The sequence below is a fragment of the Tachysurus fulvidraco genome, chromosome 7 (assembly GCF_022655615.1).
Source record: "Tachysurus fulvidraco isolate hzauxx_2018 chromosome 7, HZAU_PFXX_2.0, whole genome shotgun sequence".
In the NCBI taxonomy this organism is placed as follows: domain Eukaryota; kingdom Metazoa; phylum Chordata; class Actinopteri; order Siluriformes; family Bagridae; genus Tachysurus; species Tachysurus fulvidraco.
Window position 1 is genome coordinate 23182058 of NC_062524.1, and position 19997 is coordinate 23202054.

General features: G+C 39.6%; 1 protein-coding gene across 28 annotated transcripts in view; it reads right to left on the minus strand.

Annotated features, from left to right (window-relative positions):
* LOC113635441 (adhesion G protein-coupled receptor L3) overlaps positions 1–19997 on the minus strand; it is a 280133-nt gene that overhangs the window by 90382 nt on the left and 169754 nt on the right. For 20 of the 28 annotated variants that reach the window (XM_047816308.1, XM_047816322.1, XM_047816317.1 and 17 more), the window contains 2 exons: positions 18338–18352; positions 12680–13480 (listed from right to left, as the gene is read on the minus strand). In XM_047816308.1, the coding sequence (XP_047672264.1) occupies positions 12680–13480; positions 18338–18352 (816 nt within the window). The remainder of the gene's footprint in view (positions 1–12679; positions 13481–18337; positions 18353–19997) is intronic. The other 8 variants (XM_047816329.1, XM_047816330.1, XM_047816328.1 and 5 more) reach the window with 1 other exon arrangement.

Below are 19997 nucleotides of genomic sequence, written 5' to 3' on the forward strand. Positions count from 1 at the left end.
CATGTTCATGTTATGCAATTTTTTTATTTTTACGTGACATAATGTGACGTCATCAGAATACCCTTGAGGAAGTTCCCCTCATTGTTCTGTGTGTTTTGATATGTCACATGTCCATGTTGTAAAAAGTTTTTTGATTTTGCATGTTTTGGGGGAGGGGCTGCGGCACAACCGAAAGGCTAGTTGGTACACCAATTTAAACCTTTGTTCAGAGTATCACCCTAAAGGAGCTGGCCTAGTTTGGTGTAGATAGTTCGAAAGCTTGCCGAGTTATAAACCTCCAAATTTATAATGGGAGTCTATGGGGAAAAAAGGCCAATTTGAGACCCGGTACCGGAAGTACCGGTACTCGGATCGCTTAGAAAAGTAATAGCAACAAACTTCAGACCAGCGTCTACAACATATCCCAATTTGGTGCATGTGGCTTGAAAGCTCTAGGCCGCATTAAATTTTATAAATTTTTGTCTACGCTGAAATAGGAAAACAGAATGTTGGCTTCTACAAAGCCAACATAATAAAGGCTTCTTGACTTGAATTGATTTGTGATTTAATATGAAATATACTAGAAATGATTAAATGTCGTATTTTACAAATCCGTCCTTTGATAAAGAAAAAAATTTTAGTTTTATAGTTTAAAAAAAAAAAATATTGTAAGCATTCACAATCACTACAAACTCCAGAAAACATTGTGGTTTCCAAGATTTTTTCAGAATCCCAAACTCCTTCTCTTACTTTCCATGACATCTTTCTCATTTTCTTCTTTTATTAGATGCTAACATTTTAAAAAAGATCCGATTATAAGAACTGACAGGGAACACCAATTATGCCACATCATCTCGCATTGCCGGTTTCCAGCCACAAGCCAAAGCTTCCATACCGGCAAATTTGAAGCTTTAAAGATTTCGACCTTGCCTTAATTATGCCCACCTCTAGTCATCTTCCAGCAGCAAGGAAATTAAGACACACTTCCTTCACTGCTAGGAAGGCTTATTACTATGCAAGCAGGCCTTGTCGTTTTTAATGACTCGCCACATCAAGGAGGACCGGTCTAACTTCATTAGCATTTCATTTTGTCACCAACAGTACAGGAGGTCCATTTTAGTTAGTCAAAACAATCGTTCCTGGGTATTCCACAGCTGGATCTCATGTCGGTGCTGCATGGCAACTAGAATGAATCAGCCATCAGAAGTGCCACACTTCCATACAATAAAATGATCACCTGTCAGCTCAAATAGTTTGCTATAAGACAGGGTTCGGACTTTCGATTCTTGCATCTAAACATGCTCCAAAGTAAGAAATATCACTAATCAGAACAAATCAGAACATAAAGCATACAACAAATGACAATCAAACACCACTATTAACTATCAAACCCCAACATTAATCACCAAATACCAACCACATCATCAAACACCATTGGTAACCATCAAACACCAACATATAACTGCAGTATAAACAGCAATATTAACCACTAAACACCAACATTTCTCTCCAAACAGCAATATTAACCATCAAACACCAACATATAACTATAAACAGCCATATTAACCACCAAACACCAACCTTTCTCTACAAACAGCCATATTAACCACCAAACACCAACCTTTCTCTCCAAACAGCCATATTAACCATCAAACGCCAACATTTCTTTCTAAACAGCAATATTCACCTTCAAACAGCAATATTAACCATCAAACACCAACCTTTCTCTCCAAACAGCCATATTAACCACCAAACACCAACCTTTCTCTCCAAACAGCAATATTAACCATCAAACACCAACATATAACTATAAACAGCAATATTAACCACCAAACACCAACCTTTCTCTCCAAACAGCAATATTAACCATCAAACACCAACAATCAAACTCAAAAACCAAACAGTATCACCCAACAACAATCTTCACAATTAAAAACCAACATTCACCATGATCATACCCAAATATCAACACCACCGGGCATCAAATAAACCAACAAACACCTATATTTAATGGACAACATCCACCACCAAAGCACAACAGTTTCTATCAAAAACCGACATTTACCATCAAACAGGAAAATGAACATGCATAAAAAAAACAAATACTTACAGTTAGCATGAAAAAAAATCAGAATCAATGATCAACATGAATGATTAAACACCAATGTTTACAAAAAACATGCAATTATAACACCAACCTTCATTAATAAGTCAAAAAAACAACCATCGTCAAACACCTGCGTGTTCCACGGATAATCAAAATCCACCACGGAACACCACGATTGACTAATAAACACCAATACAGACCCTCTGACATTATAATACAGCAGTGGGAATAAACTAGTTGAGAATAAACCAGTGCTTGTTTATTCCAGAGCTGGATTTAATTTCAGTGTAGCATGCCAGCTTGAATGAATCAAGCGTCAGCAGGGGCACACTTCTACAGCATAGTTAAAACCATGGCTTAAAACGATCCCCTGTCAGCTCATATAGAAGGATACACGGAGGAGACAGAACCTAGATTGCAATTCTCTAAGTTCGAGTGAGTTCAGGGTCAACATCCAGAGGCTCCACATGTGGACTAAATTAGGTCAATTGCCTTCTGGCTGGAGCGCATTTTCAGAGTTTGAGCTTCATTCCTAGGTTACATGGCTCTCGTTTCTTGTGTTTGACATGTGCCCCCTAAATGCTGGGAGATGTGGCGGTAGGCTATGACATATGAGGCAAAGCTTTACTCTGCCGAGGGGGAGGTCAGGACGCAGGATTAGCATATTACAAGGAGACTTTCAGTCACAAAAGCTAACCTGAATACCAAATAAGCCTATGGGAGGTAAGCACTTATAATAATTGGTACTGTTGCTAATATTGCTAATGTTCCTAAAAGTAATTAGATGTCTGGGTAGTATAGATGGACTAGATGATATTTTTGCCCTCTGCTAGTTGATTATTGAAAAAATGTGTATATGTATGAGTGACACAAAGAGTCAAAAGGGAAAGAGAGAGAGAGAGAGAGAGAGAGAGAGAGAGAGAGAGAGAGAGAGAGAGAGAGAGGAAAAAGAGAAATAATAAAGCTACTGTCACCTCTGTCAAGTGTAGACTCTAAAACTCTCACCTCAGGACTGCCGTTTCTGACTAAAATTAGCACATAGCTTTAGCTCTGAAAGCTAATCTGAATACTCAAGAAGCCAAAGAAAGCACATAGGGCTATATTGTTAATACTACACTTCAATTGTTGCTAACATTGCTAACTATTATGAACACTGAATAAAAGTCTGGGTAATAGATAACAGCTAATAGCAAATGCCAGTGACAGATCCTAAATCTTTCCCCTCAAGACTAGCATTAGTGATTATCATTTGCAGCTAGCTACATACTATTAGAGTGATGTTCATTTGGGAATATAATGTGACATGATACAGCACTAATGACCTGAACCAAGTCGCTGTTTACAGTTTAATTGGTCAAGCTGCCTTCATTAGATAAGCCAGGGACAAGGAAACAGTGTTACGTGTATAGACACGTCTAGGTACAAACACACACACACACACAAACACACAATCAATACACTCTCACAAATGTCTACATGCATTAATAAGGTCTCTGATTAGCTGTTATTATCTTCTTATCTCTTTTTGTATTCCTCTCTTTCGCTCTGTCATACCCACATGCGCACGCACACACACACACACACACACACACACACACACACACACACACACACACACACACACACACACACACACACACACACACACACACACGCACACGCACTATTCTTTTCTTAAATTGCCAAGATTGTCTGTTGGGTAAATGAATCACTCCAGAACACCTTCACTACGACATTCTGTTTCACAAGCTAATGTTTCGAGTTAGAGAATCAAATCACAAATCTCATGCGGACTTTAAATTACCTCAGAGCTAACGTTCGTGATCAGTATTAACAGCCTGGAAGCATCACTGTGGGTTTGCAGTCGTTATCAGAAACAAATGGCACTGAATTATGCCACCAATTAAATTACAAGAAACACGGTTGGCGTGAAAGAGTGCAACACATGTAAGTAGGTGGCTCTCTGAAACTTTTCCAATGTTCTTTATCGAACGATAAATAAGTGATTCTGGGAAAAAAAAAATGTCAAAAATGTCAAACTTTACTCATGAACGTTGGTCACTCATCTTTGAATCATTTTTGCAGATTTTCCACGCAAAAACAGACGGTGGTTCTTTCTTACATGCTGAATTTTTTTTTTTTTTTTTACAGAACTGAAGTACCTAACTATAACAAAATCTCAAGATCCAATTTAGCTTTGAGAAAAACATTACCATAATGCACCGTTGTCAACACTGGGTCCTTGATGTTGTATGCATGTACCTGACCCATATTAGCTCTCGCAATATTGTTTAGTTAATTTGTCTCTACCAACCTCTACTTTTTCTGCTTGTGGGCGTGTCTTTCCACGTCGAACACTTACGTACTTACATATCACTTCAAAAACGTATTAGTTTTAGCTAGTACATGTTATATCCTTAGATTCAGAGCAGTGGTGGCTCAGGTTGTTAAGGCTATGAGTTGTCAATTCGGAAGGTCAGAGTTTAAGCCCCAGCATTGTCAAGCTGCCACCGTTGGGCATTTAAGCAAGGCCCTTAACCCTCCCTGCTCGAGGGGTGCTTTATCATAGTTGCCCCTGTGCTCTGACCCCAAGCTCTTCAAATTGGGATAAGCGAAGAAAAGTTTTCCACTCTTCTGTATTTATTTATTTATTTATTTATTTTCATACATTTCTGTTATTACGTTTTATTCTTTTTTTTTAAGGGAGATGTGCAAAGTAAGAATTTCATCGTATGTATCTAAACCATTGTGTTTTCCCTGTGCACAAGACAATACACTTCTTGAATCTTGAATGTACTGTATATGTGGCAATAATACAGACTTCTCTGCTCCAATTTAATTGATCGTTATTTGTTGGTACTGTATATTAGCAAAGCAAGCTAGTTGTACAAGCTACATTTAATCAGTGGCTTGAGCAATCTGTGCTACTTCTTTCCATGTTTTATTTTTCTTTGAAATGTCATTTTATACTTCAAAAAAAGAGAATCGGTATATAATAACATAAAATTAAATCATAGGTATACATTTTTCTTCCATTTTGGACAGAAAATAAGAACTAATTTGAAATATGAACTAAAATTGCGACCGGAGAATTGACCACATGAGCCTTAACATTAATCCCAATAATCATTCCAGCCAACAGAACCAAATTTTCATAGATCCGATTCATACGTCGCTTATTAATCTGTTGCTTGCTACCGTTGCTGAAATTGTGGCTGTCTCTCACACACAGTATGCATGGAAAATAAAAGCTCATCTGTTGCTCACTAACATGAATGTATGGTTATTCGGTTTAACCTGCTCATTTAATAGACCTACACCTTGTACAGTGTCCGTTTTATGTTCATTCGTGGCTAATCGTGTGTGAAAAAAAAAAGGGAAAAAAAAAAGAAAAGCTAAAACACTAAGCCCTCGAGGCTTCTGGACAGACTGTCCGAGATCTAAATCTGGAGATAAAAAGTCATCTGCTGGTTGAATAATAACGGGCAATTCAGAAATGTCTGCAGAACTTCCGCCGGGCTACACAATGCGTCATGTTCAAACTTCAAAAGAGAAAAGTATCTTAGAGAACTTTGTGTGAAATCATCTGAGAGAATCTAAAAAATACCATCAGTCGAAAGAGAGGGAGAGAAACACAGCCTGAGAGAGAGAGAGAGAGAGAGAGAGAGAGAGAGAGAGAGAGAGAGAGAGAGAGAGAGAGAGAGAGAGAAGAAAGGTAATGTTTGTATGCTATAATTACTTTGAGAGTGCTTACCAAAATCCAGGGTTTCTAAGCTGCTTTACAGAATACACTCACAGTCACAGTCACACAGCTACACACACACACACACACACACACACACACACACACACACACACTCCATACACTGCATGTTTGAATGCTAGTTAAGCATTCTGGAGCTGAAGGAGCTGTCAGCAAAAGGAGCGATTTCTGAGGTGAGTGGTGCACTGCACAATGACACAGCCACTCCAGGACACGAGGACAGACCCCGAGAGAACTGTAGACTCTTACTAGAGCTGCCATTTTCCCCACTCTATGTCTTTCACACATGCATATACAAGACACAAACATACACACAGATGGCAGCCTGAGCTTGCGACATGCGAATGCCAGACAGGCAGCGTGTGTATGTGTGTGGGGATTTAGATGCCAAACAGACCACGGCGGGTGCCATGATCTGCAGATGGCAGAGATTAAGAGGTCTCAAGCTCAAAGACAGTGGACAGACAGTGATGAAAGAGAGAGAGAGAGAGAGAGAGAGAGAGAGAGAGAGAGAGAGAGAGAGAGAGAAGAGATGTAGTAGTCCAAAGAGTTATAAAAAATTCTCTATTTTATTATTAGGATGCTGAATTGTATTTATAGTTTACATTTACGCCATTTGTATTCATTTTATACAGCTGAGCAATTTAGGGATAAGGGCCTTGCTCAGGGGCCCAGCAGTGTCACCTTGGTAGACATGGGATTTGAACTTACAACCTTCCAATCAGTAGTTCAACACCTTAACCAATAGGCTACGTCCTGTATCACATACAATATGGTCAACATGAGATTTCAAATTCAGGGCCATCTCAGTTGAGACCATAACAAGATCATAGCCAGTGGTATTCAAGAGAAGCCTGAGTATGACGCTGAGGGAAAATCGAGACGAGACCAACACCACTCATGGCCGAATCCACGCCGAGACCATGACCATGAAATTTCTTTTGGATTAACCACAATATCGTATTATACAAAGAACATCAATTGAAATGTAGCTGTTATTACACAGACTTGTGTTGTATAATTTTGAACATAAAAATGTGAAGTGTTTTGAAGGATTATTAATAGAGAAAACAGGAAAAATTCTTGTTCATGAAAACTATGCTATGTCTGAGTTTATTCCAAGGTCTGAGCTACTGATCTTGTGGTTTCCAGACATTTCCAAGACCGAGACAAGTAGCACGATTTCCAGAATCGACTGTTAGACGCAAACAACACTGAACTTTAGAACAACCCAGAAATTTCCTGACTAAATTATATACAAAATTTTAGCTTTCTAAAATCAGCATCTGTGACTATCATTGTAACGGACAAGGCCACTTCACATCTACACAAATTAACATAAGATATCATCAGCAAAAGAAAAAAAAACAAAACTGAAGAGTAATAATGATCCCGTTTTGCCATTTGCACCATTTTCTCGCTCGACTGCCACACAGGAGTGGTTATTAAAAAATGGTGAACGTTTAGCTGCAGTCAATATCTGTAATGCCTCTCAGAGCTGCACTAGAGCGAGTAATGGAGCAAGTAAATCCCAGTGGAAACTGCAGGACACTAATCATTCTGCCTGGGTGTGTCCTCCAGCTGTCTCTATAAGGTCTGTACCGTCACTCAGACGGAGACTCTGAAAATGTCCTCTGATCCTGTCTGATTTCAAGTATGCACCGGCAACGTCATTACATCACACTAACAACACGTTGGGAGAAGAAAGAAGAGAAAAGGTCAGCAAGTTAGATTCCAGAGGTCAGCCATAACGGAGAAGAGAAGGGTCAAAGATGACAGGCAGATGAGTTAAGCTGGAGTTCTCCCCCTAAGAAGTCGTCTTCATTACTGCACTGAAAATGAGTTTCTTCTAGAAAGACGGTCTTGTTAAGACACGGCTAAGACAAGCGGAGACACACGCCGGACTGACCTGGTTCACCTGACTCAACTCTCAACTAGAGTGTGTATGTTTGCGTGTGTTTTCTCTCCAGGTTTCACTCAGAACCTCTGTAGATGTTTCCCACTGAGACAACAAAACAAAAAGGATGAATAATGATCTGATTCTCATCCCAGCGAGCATGAACTCAGCATGCCTACACGAGCCCAGTACAAAACATCTTCTCTGGAAAAAAAAAACAAAAAACATTCATTTCAAAATATAGATAGAAGATGTTCTTAGAAAGAATACTTCTGTACAATTCCTCTGTTGTCTTTCAGTGAAAATGTGGAGTATGTTTTTGTGCCTCTGCCCAAAACTTTCCAAACTCAAGGTGAATAACGAGCTGACTTTAGTATTGTTTAAAAAAAAAAAATGGGGGGGAGAGAGAGAGAGAGAGAGAGAGAGAGAGAGAGAGAGAGAGAGAGAGAGAGAGAGAGAGAGAGAGAGGTACGGTGTGGGTTGGAGGGTTTAGGTGGGTCATGTGAGGTTATTGCTGCGGAGATGACGGTCATCAAACTAGAAATGCAGCAAAACAGAGCGATAGAGATAGAGATAGAGAGAGAGAGAGAGAGAGAGAGAGAGAGAGAGAGAGAGAGAGAGAGAGAGAGAGACAGAGAGAGAATGAGGGTGGGAAGGGAAAGAGACCGCACTCACTTGTTGACCTTGGAGTTTGCCTTGAATCCGAATAAACCAAGAACAAAGAGGCAGATCTACATTCTGTGCCCTTGATACTGTAATGTTGTGTAAGACAACTTCTCCCTTATCTCAACTACCATTAATGGAGACTACTTAGAGATGACCCAAAAACCTGATGGTGTATGAGCCTCTAAAGCGAAACTGGTAAAAAAAAAAAAAGACTGACTTCTAATAAAAGATTTCTTTAGATCAGTTTATTACAACGGGGAAGTAAGGTTCCTTATGACTTAACTAATGGTTTGTAAACAGAAAATCACCTTCTGGACAGGATTCCAGAGACGTGGCAAGGCTTTGTAAGGAACAACACACTTTGGGATGTGCTGTTCTAGAAAGATAATGAAAGACAGGTATGGTGTGATGCTGACTAACCTTCTGTTTTCCTTCTGTTAACAGCACATTCTGAAGTGTATTATTCATCCTATAGCACAACAATATGCCAATGCAAAATACAGTATTGTCCGCACTATAAGGCGCAACCGGATTATAAGGCGCAGTCTCAATTACGGGGTCTATTTCTGTACTTAACCCATACATAAGGCGCACCTTACGTATTATAAGGTGCATGCTAAAACATACGGTCCACAAAAAAAAGGTAACGGAAGCAAAACAGTGAGTTTAGTTGAACTTTATTCTACTATTTAACAACACACACATTATTTTTTAATCAATCTTCTCCAACAAATCCATCAAAGTCCTCATCTATTGTGTCTCCTTAACTTGGCGCAGTACATTTTCTTGCTTCCTCCACTTCCGAACCATAGATACATTGATGTTGAATTCTTTCGCAGCTCTATTCCTATTTACAACCACTTAACTGATAGTCTGTAGTTTGTATTGTGTCTCGTAAGCATCGGATTTTTATTGGCGGATGGCAAACCGACTTAAGGTGCATTTACCGCCACCTACTGGACTGGAGTGTGGAGCGCAAAATGGTTAGGAAGAAACACATGTTGTTTTGCAACATATCGGTAGTATAACTACCGGAGGCGTGGCGAAGGTAAGTGTACGTACTGTACGTATAGCGTAATGTTCTCTGATTGGTTTATCGCTGCCAGCATACGTAGTGTATGTAATACGTCCCTGTGTCAGCGGGAAATGGTCCGACAGTCAATCAAGCGGAGCGCTTAGCAAAGTCGCACAACAACATTTTTACAGATTTTCGGAACTTGGTGCACACATAAGGCGCACCGGATTATTAGGCGCACGGCCGATTTTTGAGAAAATTTAAGGCTCTTGGGTGCGCCTTATAGTGCGGAAAATACTGTACATCTAATCCATCTAGGTTGCAGTGTCTGGAATTAGTTAGTCGTGTAGCAACGTCAAGGTCAAGGTCAATCTAGCAATCACTCACAAAGGCAAGTACAAAAAACAAACAAACGGAGGTATTATGCGTATCCAATTTTGACTTTATGTATATACAGTATGTAGAAATTGAGTTTATTACGTTTACCCATTTTGTTCCTGACACTTCGTTGTACACGAGTCTACAATTCAACATCAAGCGCACTATGAATACATAGTGATCTTTGTTCATTTTACTCAGTTCCGTGCATGCTTATGTATTGCAGGTCTGTGGATACACACATACATACTGTACCAGTGGGGCCACAGCTGTGCAGGGAGTACGTGCCCAATGCTAGAAAGCTCTGTGTCGCAAGCTCCAGTGAGCAGGCAGATCAGTCTTATACACCTACAGGGCACAGGTGACATTGGGCCTGCTAGACAAACCAGTCTGTATTTACACAAGCACACACACATATTCTCTGCATGCTCGGTAAGCACTGCATTTCCTTAAGTACAACACTGTTTAGGCCAATTCATTTCCAGTGAGAGGAAAATTGGCACTATATAGTTAGGTCACCTTCTTAGCCCTGGGTAGCTAATGTGTATAAGAACACCATTTTGAACACTTTCACTTAATAAGCATTGGCAAGAACTGTGGCCCCATGGTTGCATGTCGGCATGGCAAGCCAAACAGGAACAAAAGAAGGAAGCGATTAGGCACGATGGCTACTGCGATGTTACTCGAGGCTGGTATTCACACCACACATATGCGCAAACCCATTATCCCCTTTGTTAAAACAAAGAACCCAAGGAGAACTGATAGAGGGTGATGTAAATGTGCTGTAAGAGATATTGGAAGGGATACAACTTTACACAGAAGATGACAATAAATTCATCGTGTAGGTTTGATGGTACTGGTGTGTAAATTTGGTCTGACAAGTTAGTGGGACAAACTAATCTATGTCATTTGGTTTTGGTCAATACATCCTAACACACCCCCGCCCCCCAATCCCCTCTAACCAGCTCTCCCCTATCATACTACAGCTATCAACCTGCAATGCTAAAGCCTAACAAGTGCTTTGCTGACCACGGGGAGAAGTCGTGGCCTAATGGTTAGAGAGTCTAACTCCTAACCCTAAGGTTGGGGGTTCAAGTCTCGGGCCGGCCACAACTGAGGTGCCCTTGAGCGAGGCACCGAACCCCGCAACTGCTCCCCGGGTGTGTGTTCACTGCTGTTTGTGTGCACTTTGGATGGGTTAAATGCAGAGAACAAATTCAGAGTATGGATCGCCATACTTAGCCGTAAGTCACTTTCACTTCACTTTTAATATCTTTTCAACTGCTGCTCTTGCATCATCACAGGTCAAAGTAACACTCAGATTAAAGTGCTATCCACCGTCTGAATAAACGACCTCGCAGATGCCAACGATGGCTAGTGTCACTGTAATTGACGGGGGAGAGGTAGAATATTATCAACCTAACCCAGAGAGCATGGCCAGTTTCTACTTGCTTGCACTTCCAGTCATAGACGACTGTCAAGGTTTGAACTCAGGTTCTGTGGGTGACCGCCTCCTGACCACTCAAAATCCCCACTAATCACTTTCGGTTTTAAACAATAATCCCAACAGATATGATCTTGGCAGATGTAACAGCCCCATTTTTTGGGACGCAATTCACTTTTCAGAACAGGTTACAGTCCAAGATTACAGCTGAGCCTCGGCAGTCCTGGGATTTCAGTTTGCGATCTTCCGGTCACTGACTCAGAAACAGAAAGGTTTCTTTGGTTTCTTTATCCAAAGAAACAGAAATAGTGAACACTTCAGAAACAATGTGCTATTTCCAAACATCTCTACTTACTAATAGGTACTAACCTGCTACCTAGAGAGTGCCTTATAATTTGAGCTAATTCCCAAGTCACATCACACAAAGGCAAAACAATGAACAGGTATCGCATGGAAGCTAAGTGAACGGACTAATGGTTGCTTTTAAAGCTTCAAAGATGCTCTCGTTTTCAGGAAGGAATAAAGAAGTGGTTGATTGAAAAAAAAATAATAATACAAATAATTCAACATCTAAACAGTTATTCGTTCTTTCTTTTATGCCCGGTGCTATCAGGACAGCACAACTAAATAAATAAATTCAAACGGGCAATAGCAATTACAGTGGCTCTGCAGAGAATGAACAATTCGGTGCCAGAATAACCGCAGCAAGCAATTAGAACTTCTTTTAATCAACTGGATGTTTTTTTTTTTTTTTTGTTCTGGTGAGACTTCAAATGGTTCACCAGTGTAATTACTCTAGCGAAGTAGCAACATTTCTCTCACAGCTGCCAGGCATGTTTATTAGTAATAGCAAAAAATGAACGTCACACTTAGAGGAATCATAATTACCACCAAATAATTAACATAAGCCCGCACAGAAATGTGAACAGAAAAGAGACAGAATAACAATTCGGGTTTCTGGTGTGTTTTTTTTTTTTTTTTTTAAGTTCTATTAAGCATGAGGGACTAAAAAGATATATTTCTAAGTGTTAACTTTACTCCCTGTTCCAATTAGAGTTCATTCAAAAAGAAACACTGCTAGCATGCCTAACCCCCGAAACCCTGCCTCACTCAGCATTAGCGACACTCCAGGCAAAGCTTTTGCTAAAACCACCAATTACCCGAGAACATTTCGTGCCCTTGCTACCCACTCAACTCAATGCAGTGCATTTCTCAAGTAAACTAAAGCATAAGAACTATTTTCACCTTTCGCCCGAGTGACCTCGATTCTCACGGTCTGATAAAACACTTCCACAAATTTGCTTTGAATTGAGGAAGGTCAAGGAAAGTACTAAAACAAAAAAGCATGGCTTTAGAACTTGTCTAATCTTTAGACAAATCCACTTATGAGTAATAAAAATAATAAACATGCATAGATAGTAGACACTTACCTGGTCGAGTGTCAAGTGCCCCAAAATCCAGGGAGTATTTAACCACATGGTAGTTATTCCAGACATAGAGTAGGTTGTCCCTGGGGTTGTAATCTACGGCAGCAATGTACTGGTATGAGTTTGGAAAAGGGATGTCTAGGTAGCCATCTTTGGAAAGCTCTGTGTTGTAAATATAGTCGATCCTGTTGCCAGTGGCCTCACTGTCGTCATCCTCGTAGACGCTCCGGAGCACGTAGAGAACGCCACAAATCATGAAAGCGTTGGAGGCTGAACGTTTATCATAGGCTGTGTCCCAAGTACCTTCCACACGCAATGTGTAGGGGTTTAGCTGGCTGACCACAATGCGACCACTGTTCTGTTCAGTGGCATAGATCACCCACAGTCCATTCTCATCTACAGCCAGGTCCAAGTCTGACTTTCCGCCCCAGCGGTAGGGTGATGTGTCATGGTAGTTGGCACCAGCGATGATAGCCTCGCCGCTCTTGATGCGTGTTCGCAGGTCAAACTTGACAATGTTCCTTGTGCGCTCCTTGTTGAAGAAGAGTGCGCCGTCATAGACTACAAAGCCTGTGCCATCCACCCGGTGGGGGAGCTTGTACGTAGTTGTGGGTCGTCCTGCGATAAAGTCCTCCTTGCTAGAGTACTCGGTCAATGTGTCTGTGCGGTACGGCGTCCACGGCATATAGTAGATCTTCTCTGAGGCTTGCAGAGGGTCTTTACACCATGCGCCAGACTGGTGATCAGACTCAAATAAGTGCTCGCTTTGATACACACCCCTTAGGAGACCTGGACACAGGAAGACTACAGGACACAAGAGGACAATCAGTGCAATTTCACCAGTGATAAAGCATTGATAACAACATAATGAAAGTGAGAATGCCCATATGGGGTGTTTCAGAAAATGAGATTGTTCATTTAACTGGTTAACATCTCTAGATGCTTTCTTTGTCCGTCTTTGAAACGGATTCATCTAATTATCAAATAAAACTGATCTAATAACACTCGCCAAATACCCTACTGGGCTGATTTATAATATAATAGCAGCATTTAAGTCTCCACACCATCTTAGACACTGATGTGATGCTAAAATGGCTCACATTTACCCAAGCAAAGGTTGTGCTGTAAATTTTGATAAATATGCCCAGGCGTCTTATTGGCAGTTGGTCAAGCAGGGTGGCGGCTTCGGAGACACAATAATTATTTTATATTTATTACTATCTGAACATATTCCCTCCCAATGGTAAGCCCAAGCAGATATAGTCAATTTGTGTCATTTTGATTTATAATGCCTGCTTGCCCAAAACTAATAAGAGCCCATCCCTCTGCTTACAGTTTCCCAGCAGAATTGAGCTTGCAAACACATCCGATCTTAGCTTTCGATATCAATGGATCAGCTCGATCCATATGGCTAAAAGGATTACTTTAGATATTGTCTAATTCCTATTAATTCCAGTATCATGTATTGACAGCAAAGACGAAATCATTTAGAGAAAGGCAGTTAGCAGAGATTGGTAATTAAATGCTGCACTTCTCTGGGATCGGGAGGAGTCGACATCTACTTCTGGCACTTGCTTAGATTTTATTGTCTCTAATAATTACAGTTTGAGAAGAGTGCAAAAAGCCACAGTCTTAAATGATACTAGGAGCTCTGTTTTGTCTAACCTTTACTCGCCCTTCGTTTTATCTTCCTTCTAAAGAGATGCTAAGAGAAGATGACAACTTGGCTTATAACCTACAAATGGTGTATAGCACCAGGTAGATTAAACCTTCGTGAGGTTTCACAGCGATTAGATCCATGCAGGGTAGGAAAGATCTTGGGAAAAGTTATTATTATTTTGGAGGTACATGTATATGATTCTCTGACAATAGATCAGCTTTACATCACAACATTCCTTGGGTGTCCTAAAATGCAGACTCGCCCAAAAAATCCTGAAGGTTGGAAATCCAATAACCGTTTAAATTCATTATATATTCATGAGAAATCCTGCAGAATGATCTTTAGTTCCGGATGATCTGACCTTCATTCCGATTCAAAGCACTGCCCCGAGAAGCAAAAATATATGGGGCAAAGCAATGCTTATGCAGGCATTATAAACATTAATAGGGTATAATATTGGATGTTCAATATTCTGCTACATTATACAATTGTTATAAAGAACAATTGCCCTAATATAAACTGCTATTAAACACACACACCGTATCTGGTCTTAAAGGAATAGTTCACCAAAATGGAAATTTAAACAACTCTGCATAATTCCGGTGTTAAACTCAGGAAACAAACTTCAGGTATCAAATATGTCACGGCCGATTAAACACATTTACATTTCAATTATTCCTTTTCCATTAAACCTCAATCCTAAAAAGTTCTAACGCACTTGCTTCAGGTCGTTGGTTAATAATTATGATAAATTAGGGGTGTTTTGTTAGGAAAACAAAACAAAACAATAACACATCCTGCAATACACTTCAGTGTCAGAGGCTTAGAACCATATACCGATATGAACCTATATTCTCAGAATTTTTTTTTTTCTTTGTTTTTTTGTTTAAGAAATTAAGAACTAAATCCGGACCAAAGTTTTAAATCTTAAAGGTGGGGTCTCTGTTGTTTGAAAGCCAATGTTGACATTTGAAATCACCAAAACAAACACGCCCCTAACTTGAATGGGTCCCACCCCTGTTTTGATAGCTCCGCCCCACACATACACCAGACTATACCCCAATATAACCCAGACAAGTATTATGGCGGAACCTGTTGGGGCAGCTGACCGAGGGGGTATTTTTATCTGTAAATGAACTCATTGAGTAATACTGGGGTAATACAAATGTGTTTTGTACAAATGTGTTTTGTTTTTTAATACAACTGTGTGTTGTACCGTGAAAGGTTCACACGGAATATCGTTCAGTTCTCTCCAGCGCTGGAAAGCTGAACCTATATTAACACGGGTCCTACTTCTTGCCTTTCTTTGCTTTCTTTCTTTGTTTTTATCCTCCATGTCAACGTTAAAACCGCTTTCTGCTAATTTCACACATGCGCACTGAACACTCTCTCCGCCCACATTGACAAGACCCGCCCCTTTCTGCTCATTGGCTACACGTTAGTTTTGTTTATGTTTTGTTTGGCGGCCCGACTCAGTTTTCTGAATCATTTCTCAAACAACGGAGACCCCACCTTTAACAGGTTAGACAATGCCAACATTATATTACTTTTACATTATATTATTTTCATAAAGATAATGTCAGTGACAGGAAAGACAAAAATCATTTGGGGAGTGGAAACATTTACATTTTACCAAGTGAAGTCTTACCTATAGCTCAACAAGTCAAATTTAAGTTAACCTGACCATATGACATCACCATTAAAGCTTTCTTTTAACTTCTTTGGCTTGACGTACTGTTACTAAACACTATTTCATAGTTCAACTAGCTAACTATTTTCTCTTAGCTAACAAAATACATGGAAAGGATGAAATAAAATGAATCATCTCTCATCCATCTGTGTATTTACGGGCAAAACAAAAAAAAAAGGCGGCAAGCCAGATTTTCCCAATAATGGATGTCCTTGGACATCTCTAGTTAGTCAGAGTTCACTAAGAAACTGAGAAATCTAGTTAATATTAAGTAAGATATTATTTGTGTGAATAAAACCACAGACTTCTATCAAGTACGCTGATATTATTCATAAATATTAATTATATTTTGCCAAGAATAAATAAAACATATAGCCAATTAGACTAATGCACTGCACAGCTACAGTATTTTTGTGTAACGAAGCCCTGTAATTTATGCTAAGCCATGAACTGAGCAACGACACTAAAAAAAAATCAGAGTAGTGGTGATGTCATTTTATTAAATTCATGACTTAAACTTGTTGACCCAGGGATTATGGTCACTTGACATGATCAAGATTTGGGCTAGCAAACAGATAATGGACAGACAAGCATGCAAAGTGAAGGAAGGTGTGATACAAACAATAGAGACATAAACACAGGTCAAGAGAACGAATGTACATCGATGGCTGATTAAGATGAAACATTTTGCATTGAGACAGACAGGGCAAGCTCTCTCTAAGTAACCCATTGTCCACTAACAGCATCGTGATTGCTAGCAGATCCGGGTCAAAGGGCCACCACCAGGGTAGACGCAGCTACTGTATATGGGAGAAAGTGTTATCATCACGGTTATCATTGTGGTTCTGTATGAAATGTCTCTTGATTTAATTCCCCAGTTTTGCTGCAATGTGCTGCTCGGTCAATCACGAGACACCGGATCAGATCATATATTTAGAGCCTCATTCAGCACCGTGATGCTAATCAACGTCTTTCGTTTGGCTTTAACCTTTTTTTTCAGATGCTTGGTAAAGAGCACTTCACTGAGCTCCCATGACCTTTCTGTCATCTTAAACCAGTCTGGAACCTGTATATATGAGCAAGTACGTATGTGTCACCCTTCCAAATCCCCACACTGCATTTCCTGCCTATCATCCTCAGCCCGGAGCCTATGTGCCTCATCATAATGATGTCATTTCCAAGCCTGACAGCTTACTGGTTATTGATTGGAAGATGGAGTTGATTTAAAATGAGGCGGCCGTGTCGATACGGCCAGACGAACACCGTGTTGGGATCCTATGAGATTTAATACACATCGCACAAACTAGGCTATATTGAACGTGTCAGTGTGAGTTTTAGCAGTAGAGTCAGAAAGAAATCGATTCTTTTATAATTACATGAGGTGCATTCGGGGAAGACAGGTCTGGTTTGGGTATACTAATAATCTATACGTGTAACAGCTCTCCGGGGCTTGAAATAGTTATCAGATATGTTCTGCACATTTTTTTTTTACGATGTGTGTGTGTTTATCTTTTTCCTACTTATCCGATGCTTCAACTAGCACAATAAATGGTTCCTTGCTTTAATTTACCGATCTAGGGATTTCTATGCAAAAAACAATATTTTACCGATTTATTCGCACCTCAAGGGTCTTCACCTATCCACTGACAAACATTTGGTCCAGCTTGACTTTATTTAGAAGCTCCTTGATTCCAAGTGAGTAAGGATGAAATTAAACTAATTTAAGACACCAGCCAAACAGGATAACATATAATAATAAAAACACTAATAAATTCATATCATAACATTTGATTTCCATCAATAAAAAAAAACAATCATGGACCAAATGGCTGTTCTTCAAGAACCTCACTTTGAGAAGCATTGATCGTACAGTAGATTGACACCTAATTTGGACATTTTTTGTATAAAGCCAGCAGCAAAGTAGGGGAACCAGACCAATCACGGGTGTGAAAATGATGTGTGTATAGATGAAACACATTTCCCATTTACTTCACTGAATTACTAGAGGAGGAGGGAGAAAAAGGGAAAAAAAAAACACACACACACACACAAAAAACAAAACAAAAAAAAAACACACACCACATCTGCAGAATACGCTTTCATAAAGAAAGCGTAAAACATTCACAAGCCACAGATGGCTCTTGTTTCTTATAAATCTCTTCTGAATGTTTTACGCAGTGCTTATGATAGTGTAACTAATGCTGCGAGGTTCTGCAGTGGTGCTCCTCGACGATACCTACGTGGACGATCGTTTATTTATTTATTTTGGGGGTGGAGGAGGTGATGGGATAGAGAGGACATTTCACTTTACCTTTCTGTTCCACTTCTAGATAAGGCATGGAAAAGAAAACAGAGAGAGAGAGAGAGAGAGAGAGAGAGAGAGAGAGAGAGAGAGAGAGAGAGAGAGAGAGAGAGAGAGAAGCAGGAAAATGAATCATCACCTAATAACCATAATACTGCACATACATATATAAACGGATCAACCTGAATCCTGTAGAGAGAAAGAAATGAAGTCAGAAGTGAAAAGAAATAGCATTTAGTAAAGGGTTAAATATTTTGGTGATGCATTTGAATTTATTTTATTGAATCAACATTCCAAAGTGCACATTATCATCCTGGTAAATGACAAATAAGTGATAAATTCCATAATAGGTAGGTGTGTGTGTGTGTGTGTGTGTGTGTGTGTGTGTGTGTGTGTGTGTGTGTGTGTGTGTACACACACTATGTGGCAAGATGGATGATGACACCAATTTTTTTTTTGTTACGATTTGCTAAATGTTATGCGAAATAGAATTCTTAATTCTGATTGGTCAGAAATGCTATACATCTCAAAGCTAATTAATTTATGGGAGGAGACTCCAGTGTCAGTCATTTGTAAAAGTAAGAGGTTAAAGCTCTGAGTTTTCAGGGCAGATGACGAACAAACGTATTACGTGTCATTCTTTAATGATACAAAGTAAAAGTAAAAAATTCACTGGGGAAATAATCAACTTGGGTGGTGAAGGTGGTGGTGTTGGTGGTAGCAGTTACTCTGCTTTCTGCTGTTGGTTAGTTTTCTATATAATCACACCTTGTCTTACTTGGTGTATAAATTATAGAGCAGTGTACATCGTTGTGGGTCGTGTGTGTGTGTGTGTGTGTGTGTGTGTGTGTGTGTGTGTGTGTGTGCGCGCACTCACTTGCCTTCTACTTATTAATGTAATAAAGCAGGACCAACCGCAGTCTGTGAGACTGACAGCCAGATATTAAACCCAGAGTTTTATACATCAGTAGAACAATCTTTTCTGATGACTCTGATATTTCATATTTGTGACACGCGGCGGAACGCGGCCAAGTGTTTCATCTGATGAAAAGGTGTTTATTAGAACTACTGAACCTATTTATTTAATATATATCCCAAGCATTAGAACAGCACTGAAGGAACACATGACACGGAAGCTTCACGCTCACAGATGCTTCCTGATTTGACTTCCTTCTTCCTGCCATCCGTTCATCCAAGTGTAGAAACGCTAACCTTCTTTTTAAGGGCAAATATTTTGGGGAGTATTTTTTTATATTTTCAAAAAAAAAATAAAAAATTTATTCATTTTTATAAGAATACAAATTTTTTATTATACGAAATACATACAAGTTTTACAAGTTTTTTTTTGTTGGTTTTTAAATAAGAAACATTAAAATCCATGCATCCCTAGCGATAATATTATAACGTGTTATAAGAGATAATATCTGCATGTCGAACAAAAATTCATAGACGCAGAGATGGGGGACTCGAGTCATATGACTTGACTCGAGTCAGACTTAAGTCGCAAATTTGAGACTTTAGACTTGCTTGACAAATATTAAAAAAAGATTCGACTTGACTTTGACTTGACATTCTTACATGAGACTTGACTCGGACTCGAGTTAAATGACTCAGAGAAGGGGGCTTTCGACCTGACTCGAGTCAGACTTAAGTCTCAAATTTGAGACTT